This window comes from Eleutherodactylus coqui, chromosome 5 (genome assembly GCF_035609145.1).
Source record: "Eleutherodactylus coqui strain aEleCoq1 chromosome 5, aEleCoq1.hap1, whole genome shotgun sequence".
Classification (NCBI taxonomy): Eukaryota; Metazoa; Chordata; class Amphibia; order Anura; family Eleutherodactylidae; genus Eleutherodactylus; species Eleutherodactylus coqui.
The window spans coordinates 56,945,962-56,956,177 of NC_089841.1; the positions used below are offsets into that span (position 1 = coordinate 56,945,962).

At 45.2% G+C, this 10,216-nt stretch overlaps 1 protein-coding gene across 2 annotated transcripts in view; it reads left to right on the top strand.

The window, feature by feature from the left end:
- Positions 1-9,988, top strand: part of MYO5B (myosin VB) — a 232,136-nt gene extending 222,148 nt beyond the window's left edge. The window contains exons 38-40 of one of the 2 annotated variants that reach the window (XR_010792791.1): positions 465-545; positions 2,252-7,418; positions 7,459-9,988. Coding sequence is in view for 1 of the 2 variants with exons in the window: in XM_066602561.1 (XP_066458658.1) it covers positions 465-545; positions 2,252-2,404 (234 nt within the window). In the remaining variant the exon portion in view is untranslated. Of the gene's footprint in view, positions 1-464; positions 546-2,251 lie in introns of both variants that reach the window. The other variant, XM_066602561.1, reaches the window with a different exon arrangement.
- The last annotated feature ends 228 nt before the right edge of the window (positions 9,989-10,216 follow it).

Here is a 10,216-nt window from a genome sequence, read left to right on the forward strand (position 1 = left end):
CAGCGTTCTCTTCCACATCCAGTACTGCAGTGTATTGTATTTCTGCAGGCATTCTATTAAATCGTGCAGACCGAAGAGCTTCCATGGTTACAGACTACAAAAACCCTCTGTTGTCTGATCCTGCAGTTATGTGGTCTACACCCTGTTCCCTCTTCTTGATAACCTACAGACAGTAGCAGAGGGATCAGATAGAGGAAAGTAACCCATTTCTGCAGGCCGGGCTACACCAAGTTTGTTTACAGTCTGTTACCATGGAGGCACAAAACAGTTGATTTTTAATTAGATGTATCAGGAAAAAAAAGCAAATTGATTGCAAAAGTCTACACCCCCTTGAATGCCAATTGACCTTTATCCCTATGGGACAAACCAAATCCGTAATGAATATACTTGTAGAACGGAGTATAAAAGTGTGTTCTGAACATCCTGCTCAAGAAATGAATTAATATTTCTTCTTCCTGTAACAGATAGTCAAGATTCTGAACCTGTACACGCCAGTCAATGAGTTTGAGGAACGCGTGACGGTCGCTTTTATCAGAAGTATTCAGGTGAGGCAAATATCTCAGTCCTAAGGCTGCTCATACAGTTTAGATGAAAGGGGTTGTCCATGGTTAGAAAAACATTGCTGCTTTCTTCCAAACACAGCGCCACTGTTGTCCATGGGTTGTGTCTGGTATTGCAGCTCAGCTCCCATTCACCTCTATGGAACTGAGCTGTAATACCAGACACAACCACACAGACAAGGTTGGCACTGTATTTAGAAGAAAGCAGTTGTGTTTTTCTAACCCTGGACAACCCCTTTAATCTGATATATGTGGGACCAACCAAGGATCAGACATGTTGGCTTTCATCATGGCCAATCTTTTCTTCTTCTTGGAGATAAGCAGCTGTCAGAAGAGTCTCCCCCCTTCCCCTTGAATACGCATGTGCGCTTACACCAGCTAAGCGTATATGCATTTGATGTAGTCAAGCAAGATACTTCTCGCATGCATATAGCTAGCCTTTGTGAGTCTGTTCTAGTTGTGAGGCCATATGCTAAAATATGAATGTTGATGAGCTTAGGTGGTGGCTCCTCCCCTCTAACAGCCCCACCAACCAATGAGAAGTGCCCTATATGTAGCTCCTACAGACTTCAGGAAGAGAATAGAGCTAGGTCTTCCAGAGGGGATATGCACGCTCATTGACATATGCAGTATTCCGTGTTGTACCAGTTGCAGATGCCACCAGTGCCACTATTTGATTCTTAGAGGGCCTTTCTGTTTCCTACAAATATGGCCTTAGTTTTGTGAGGAATTAATTTTGTCCCAGGACTGGAGGGGGTATATTACCTGCTGTTGAACTACTCTGCTGTCCCTCTGATCCGCTGCTTTTGGGTCTCGTTTTCGGACGTCGATGGTGGCCTTCACAGTTTTCCAGCTACCTAATGCACACTATGCACTGCTTTCTGATTGGCCAGTACTGAAGCAGCTTTAGTCAATCAGAGAACAGGTATAGTGCCATAACAGTCTAACACTACCAATTAATGTGAGGATTAAGTAGTCTGAAGATTACATCGGCCATCTTGGACGACCAAAAACAGGACCCAGAACTGGCAGATTAGAGGACCAGCAGAGAACAATAACTGTAGGTAATCTATCCACCACCCTCTCCAGTCCTGGGACAGAATTTTGTCCTGAAGGCGGAGGGTTGCTTTTAATTAAATTTACAGGGGTTGTCTCATAAGGGGACTAAAAGATGGGATCATTCAATCACTAGGATAGTCCACACCATTACTTATGTAGTGCATGCTACTAAGCCTCTGACAGCAGCCTACTAAACTTTGCTGGAGGCGGGGCCTAATAGGCTCAGTTGTTTCATGGCAGACATGGAGGTCTTTGTCAGGATTCCGACTGGCATGGGAATCCATTGGTACCTTGTGATCGCTCTTTAGGGTGCTGATGGATGATAGAAAGATCCCCCCCAATCCACTGCCATGTGCTTACATGCTGCAGTTGCTATTGATTGTGGCATGTAACGGGTTAAACTGCCAGGATCTGATGTTTCTCCATTTCTGGCTGTTAGAGCACGAGCCTGGCTGTCAGTAGTCAGCCAAGCCACCGTCTTCAAAAGATGTGCAGGTTTAAAGCCCATTAGTGAGGTCAGTAAAAAAAAAGGTGTATTGCGGTCATAAAGGGGTTAATAATTTTATTTGTTTTTTTTTAATATATATATATATATATATATATCAATAATCTATATATTTTTTTTTTATCAGGCCCAATTACAAGACCGTAAGGACCCTCCACAGCTGCTGCTAGACTCCAAGTACATGTTCCCGGTCTTATTCCCCTTTAACCCATCATTAATCACCTTGGACACTGTTCATATACCCGAATCCCTAAAACTCAACTTCCTCAACAAAGTTTGAAAAGACAATTTATTTTTTTTTTCTATCAAAATTATAATCCAGGCAAAAAAAAAAAATAGATATATAAATATATAAAATCCGAGGACCAAGACGCCACATCCTGAGGAAGAGAATTCTTGCAGAAACAGATTTTCTTTTCTTTTCAAGTTTTGCAAGGAAAATTTTTTGTCTAAAGAAAGAAAATCCTTTAAAAATGGTAGAAAACGTTTACATCGTGCCGCCATTCTCCTGGGTGATGGAAGCTATTGTTTTATAAGGAACCTCCAGCGTCGGCGTCATGTTTTACTGGAAGAATCCGAGACTAGAAGTGGGCGTCTCGCAGGCTTTTTGTACCACTCGGCACGTGTCAGAGTTTTGGTGTTCGGCTGTAACATGAAAATACTATTTATCGGATGCCGGACAGGATTTCTGGGGTCTGAAGCTAGAATTTAATAATTACCTAGAGTTTTCTGTAAATGATGTACCAGATTTAAAGCAGATGTAGCAGAGATGAGCTTATCGGTTGTGATATCACAATGTTATCGGTGGTTTGACACAAAACTGCATGTCCAGTTTAGAAAACACATTTTGTATATCCTTTTAAGGAATTCGGAATTAATAGAGGGAGGTCCTCTATTCAGAATTTACATTCCTCGAGTGAAGAGGGGTTACAAAGAGTGTCTCTCACTTTGGAGGTCTATTCTGTGTTACAGAGACAAATCATTACTATTAATGGACGCTGTGTAATGCTTCATTTCTCCTGTGGGGGTGCTGCAGGGAAGTTGAACACTTATTGCCGGGTATGGGTGGATGATATGACCTAAAATGAAAATCTTGATTTTGTTTTTCAAACTTTTCTTGATTTTAATCTTGATTTTTTTTTCTCCTGCTAAACAAGCTAAGGCTTTGTTCACATCTGCATCGAAGGCCAGGCGCAGATCCAGCATAAAATACTGGCAAAATAGCGCAATAGCTCTGCTTTTTAGTTTGAGAAAATGCCAGGCAGCATGCTGGAAACCCAAGAAGCCCAAGTATATTCTATGGGGAACATCTGCACCGTTCTAGCCTCTCATGTATCGGATCTGGCACTTCAGTTTTCTTAATTGTTCGCCGCTTATGATGGACTCAGGCAATGTAAACCCAGCCTAAAGGAGGAGCCAGACGCTGTATTAACATAAGGGAATTGCATGAACAGGAGTAGGGGACAGTTCTGATGATATATATTAAAGCGACTCTGTGGTTCTGCACCATGAGCAGTGCTGGCCAATCAGAGGGCATGTAGTGAACTTACACACTGTGCATTAATATGTAGCGGTAGTCTATCAGGTAGAGTAGCCATCTTTGTTTGTCCAGGACCAGCGGGTTGCATTAAGGAATTACTGCATATGCACATTATTTCTATAGAAGAATGGGGTTAGCGTAGGGTTCCACTCCCTACAGTCACTATAGCCTATCCATATACTATATGCCCTGAATCATCACAGTTTAATATGTACTATATACCCCCCATGTATTGTACAGACCCTGTTACCAGAGGACACCATATACAGTACACTTCTCCCTGTAATTACAGCCTCTAAATATTGTGCACCCCCAACTATCATAGCCCATCATGTCCTATATACCCCCAGTCATCACAGCCCTCATGTACTATACACAGTCTGTTAGACATCCACATGGTGTCACATACTATCCACCCCCAACCATCACAGCGCCCCGATGTATTGTGCACTTCCAGGCATCACATTTTCCCATATACTGTATACCCCCAGACATCACACCCCCCGCCATGAACTGTACACCCCACAGCCATCACAGCCCCCCATGTACTGTACACCCCACAGCCATCACAGCCCCCCATGTACTGTACACCCCACAGCCATCACAGCCCCCCATGCACTGTACACCCCACAGCCATCACAGCCCCCCATGTACTGTACACCTCACAGCCCCCCATGTACTGTACACCCCACAGCCATCACAGCCCCCCATGTACTGTACACCCCACAGCCATCACAGCCCCCCATGTACTGTACACCCCACAGCCATCACAGCCCCCCATGTACTGTACACTTCACAGCCACCCCGTGTACTGTACACCCCAAAGCCATCACAGACCGACCATGTACTTTACACCCGACAGCCATCACAGCCCCCCATGTACTGTACACCCTACAGCCATCACAGCCCCCCATGTACTGTACACCCCACAGCCATTACAGCTTCCCCATATACTGTACACATCACAGCCCCCCATGTACTGTACACCCCACAGCCATCACAGCTTCCCCATATACTGTACACATCACAGCCCCCCCATGTACTGTACACCCCACAGCAATCACAGCCCACACATGTACTATATACCCCCAGCCATCACAGCCCCTCCTATGAACTGAGCACCCCACAGCCATCACAGCCCCCCCTGCGAACTGTACACCCCACAGCCATCACAGCCCTCCCATAAACTATATACCCAAAGCCATCGCAACCCCCACGTACTGTACACCCCACAGCCATCACAGCCCCCCATGAACTGTACACCCCACAGCCATCACAGACCCCCCATGTACTATATACCTCCAGCCATCGCACCCCCCATGTACAGTACATCCCTTAGCCATCACAGCCCCCCAAGAACTGTACACCCCACGAGCATCACAGACCCCATGTACTATATACCCCCAGCCATCACCGCACCCCATGTACTATACACCTCACAGCAATCACAGCCTCCCATATACTGTATACCCCTAGCCATCGCACCCACCCCCCATGTACTGTATGCCCCACTGCTATCACAGCTCACCATGTACTATATACCCACAGCCATCACAGCTTCCCCATATACTGTACACATCACAGCCCCCCCATGTACTGTACACCCCACAGCAATCACAGCCCACACATGTACTATATACCCCCAGCCATCACAGCCCCTCCTATGAACTGAGCACCCCACAGCCATCACAGCCCCTCCTATGAACTGAGCACCCCACAGCCATCACAGCCCCTCCTATGAACTGTACACCCCACAGCCATCACAGCCCTCCCATAAACTATATACCCAAAGCCATCGCAACCCCCACGTACTGTACACCCCACAGCCATCACAGCCCCCCATGAACTGTACACCCCACAGCCATCACAGCCCCCCCATGTACTATATACCTCCAGCCATCGCACCCCCCATGTACAGTACACCCCTTAGCCATCACGGCCCCCCAAGAACTGTACACCCCACGAGCATCACAGCCCCCATGTACTATATACCCCCAGCCATCACCGCACCCCATGTACTATACACCTCACAGCAATCACAGCCTCCCATATACTGTATACCCCTAGCCATCGCACCCACCCCCCATGTACTGTATGCCCCACTGCCATCACAGCTCACCATGTACTATATACCCACAGCCATCACAGCCCACAATGTACTATATATATCGCCAGCCATTGCACCCCTCATGTACTATACACCCCACAAGCATCACAGCCCCCATGTACTATATACCCCCCAGCCATCGCACCCCCCCCCCCCCCATGTACTATATACCCCCAGCCATCGCACCCCCACCGCCCTCCATGTACTGTACACCCCACAGCCATCACAATCCCCCCAAGTCAGGGCCAGTATCAATGTCACGGTTCTGATAGAAAATGAGAATGCTTTTTGATTAAAATGGTGAATTAGTCACCCCGACCAGTACTTTCAGGTTTACGCACAGATATCTGCACATATCTGGAAATACACTTTACATGGCAAATTCATCTCTGCTACATCTGTACAATAAGATATGTGTGAAGCCGTCATCTCTGTATTAGACAGAGTAGCACTGGACCTACTGTCTATTAAATATAGCACTGTCAATAGGCAGCCATAGATGGTAGACCTCCCACCGCTGGCGGTCAGTAAAACAGTGACCCTCAGACCAACGCGATGACCGCTATTCTCTATCATGAGATGCCATTCATTGTGAACATATTGGGATCACTGGAATTATCAGCCTTTTTTTGTCAAACTCTAAATAGAAATGGAAAGCTTAGTCTTTAGTGGATGACTGGATCACTAGCTGCCTCCCTTTGACATTCCTTGTTTTTAGTGAGCGAGGCGCCATAACTGCACCTCCTGTAGCCCTACTCCAAGCATGATCCTCAGTGGTAGGCGGCTACTGGAGCTCCGTTGTAGCAGTTGGAAAGCAGGGTTGCCACCTTTACTGCCAACAAATATAGGACATATAAAAAGGAGGCGACTGAGTGAATTATTTAAAATTTCCCTGGGAGTATAGGGTAGTGAAAGAGACAATACCAATATCCTTAGTAGTCCAAAGTGGTTAAAGGGTTAATGCCAACTGGTCTGGGTACTGAAGGAACAATGCCAGCTGGCATCCTTGGTGATTTAGTGTATTGAAAAGGTCAATGCCAAAATCCTTGGTGGTTTATGGAAGTAGAGGGATAAAACGCAGAAGTCCACAGTTATCTGTGGTAGAAAGGGTTATTTTAGGTATTTCTGCTATTCTAGTCTGGTAAAAAGGTTAATACCAGCATTGCTGTCAGTCTAGTGGGGTAGAGAGGTTAATACCAGCATTTCTGGCGGCGTATTGTAGGGTAAGGAGGTTAATACCAGCATTCCTGGTGGTCTAGTGTAGTAGAAGTTGATACCAGCATTCCTGGTGGTCTAGTGTGGGGTAAATGGGTTGATACCAGCATTCCTGGCGGTCTAGTGGTGTAAAGAGGTGGTCCTGGTTCTCTAATATAGCAAAAAGTTTTACTATCAGCATCCCTGGTGGTCTAGAGCAGAGAAGATATTAAAAGGATTGTGCCAAGAACACAACCCCTGTTAATATGCCCTGTTAGGACATTTGAGCGTCATAGAGCAGGGTCTCCCACAATAAGTGCAGCTTCTGTTCTGGCAGACTTTGAGCTGTCCTGTTTTACAGGACGGCCATTCATCTGACTGGACACCCTGTAATACTACATTTTCCCTATAGATACCAGCAGCATTCCCAGCAAAATCAGCTGTTTGCTGTGGGTGCCGGGATCAGAACAAGTTGGTCAACTCTTTGCCTCAGGTACCACATAATGAAAGGGGTTGTCAGTGATAAAACATCCCATTTAATGTCAGCATCCCTGGTGGTCTAGTGGCAACCCTGTTAGGAAGAGCTTTTAATTGTGGCTGGAGATTGACTTTAAAGAGGAAATCCACCCAAAATCTATTTAGTGACCATAGGAATGAATAGATCAAATCACAGAGTCTGTAAACCGCCCAAACCCCTTTGGCACCACATAGTTTTCTATTACTGAAGGCCTCTGCTGATGAACAGGTTTGAAAGCTTTTGATTCGGCCTATTCCTTCTGCAGATCGTTGCTGGTTCAGTCTCATGCACTGTGTTGAAGTTATCGTCTGGCACATATCTACGATGTTTCCCCTTTAAATACTACTGACCAATCACCTGCTGTCCTGTATGGCGTTAAACACTCCGCTATTTTTGGTGCCATCAGCCAAAATTGATCCACAGCTCTTTCCACTTACCAATAATGTATATTATATTTATGATGTGATTTTACTTTTATATAAAGATTTAGAATAACTTTTCATAATTGTATGCCCAGATGATGTTGTATTACAAGGTGTCTACTTGTACTCACTGGGAGGGGTTTATCAGTGGGACAGTCTCAAGTGTTGCAGAAAGTGGGTGGAGCTTCACAGTCACACTCGGTGCAACACATTCTTCAAGAATGAATCAAGGCTTTGCTCGGTGAAAATTGGAAGTGATACGCCCAGAAGGAGTTTATGGAATTTCATGAACCGTGGCCGATATGTACGGACTCAGAATAAATGGTAGCAAATTGGAATGAATCGGACAGTTTCCTACTGTTGGGCACGGGTGTCGGTAAGAGGTGTGCCCACCATGAGCACCTACACACTCTTGGGTCCTTGAAGGCATCGAATCAATAAGTGTTCGGATATCTTGTTGGGGTCTCTCCATGACTTGTGCAGTCAGTTGTACAGTTTGTGGTTGGTGGCCACGTGACATAATACATCTACTTATGGCGCCCCAGACATGCTCTATTGGAGATAAATCTGGGCGCCAATCCATGGTCGTGACACCTTGCAGGGTATGTCTTGTGATGGCTGCAGTATGTGGACGGGCATTATAGTATTGGAAGATACTATTTTGGATGGTGGTCACGAAGGGTATGACAACAGGCTGTACCACTCTGTGTACATGGTGGTGGGCAGTCGTTGTGCCTTCCACAACCACCAACTCTGTCCTATTGTTATAACTGATTGCCCCCCAAACCCGGACTCTAGGGGTTGGACCCATGTGGCACTCTGAAATCACAGCAGGGTGGGCCCTTTCTCCAAAATGCCGATGGATATGTAGATGGTTATCACTTTGCCCCAGACAGAACCAGGAGATCACTAACCACAGTTGTTCTCCGTTCACCTGCCCAGTTGCATCTAGCAGTACATCAGGTTAGTCGTTGCTAGCTGTGATATCGAGTTAACAGGACGCACTGCATGGGGGTCCGAGGATGCAGCCCAGCTTCAAGCAATTGGTTTAGAATTGTTCGTAGAGTGAATCTGACTCCAACCACTGCTCGGATCTGTGCTGCAGTCGCCCGTGTATCAGTAACTGCTATCTGCACAATTTGGTGTTCTTCATATGGCCATTGTCCTGCATAGACCTACCTATGTCGGGTCTGTGAATACTGGAGCCTTTCTGTATCCACTAAGTAACCGCTTTCTGTACTAACATTGCACTATGGCAGTGCCTTCAGGAGATTTCACAATATGATGCCTCCATTTAAAGCATGTCCATTATCTGACCTCTCTCATAGTCAGACATTTGCGTGTATGGAGTTTGAACTCGAATTTGGTGTACTTGGTCATGGACCATATGTGGACAAAAAAGCCTTCTTACATATCACACTTTGACTTATTCTAAAATAATGTAGCATTTTGCATAACAAAAGGGGCCATAATTTGCATACTAATACGCGGAGTTCATCAAATTTGTAATTATTCAATACTTTCATATGGAGAGACTTTGAGTCAACTCTCATAAATTTTCTGCAACTCTGTCTGGGTGTAACACTTTCAATTTCCACCAGTGTAAGTATGCATCATGTTGAGGAATATGGCACATGTTGCACTAGTTGTGCCAGTACAGGTGCTCCACTTTGTTCGGAATATGGCAACCATGGAGGGAAGTAGCAAGGTTCAAATTCAAGTGTCACCATGTGCTACAACATCAGAGTCAGTGGAATTCCATTGAAATCTGGGTAAAAAATAAAAGAGGAGCCACTCGAATTGCACAAAAGTAGCTTCCTGTAGTAGGGGCAACCATTTTTAATTATCGTGGCCATATGCCCACCTCTTGCACACAGTGAGTAGCGCAGATCTCTTATTACACTGTATGTTACTATATAACTCTGTCATTGTGTGCAGGGATAGATATGAGATGTCATCTGTATACAATGAGCTGTAATATACACACCACATACAAATGTATATAATGTTCCCAATGTCTTATCAGGAGCAGAGATGCACAGTATGTCAAAGGCCAAATAAATTCTCTATGTTTTATGCATAAAGTTTGGTGTGATTTGTGTATTTATATATACAGAGAACACGTAACCCTAGAGAAAAGTTGGAAATAGGGACCCCACTCTACTGTGATGTCGACTACAGGATGTGGGAAATGTAGAATTATGTCAATCTCCCAGCAAGCTTACATTCTATACTATTAAAGGAATAAAAGGATGCAGACTATCTATAAGCAGAGAGATGGTCAGGGAACACTTAGCTAACTTACATGAATT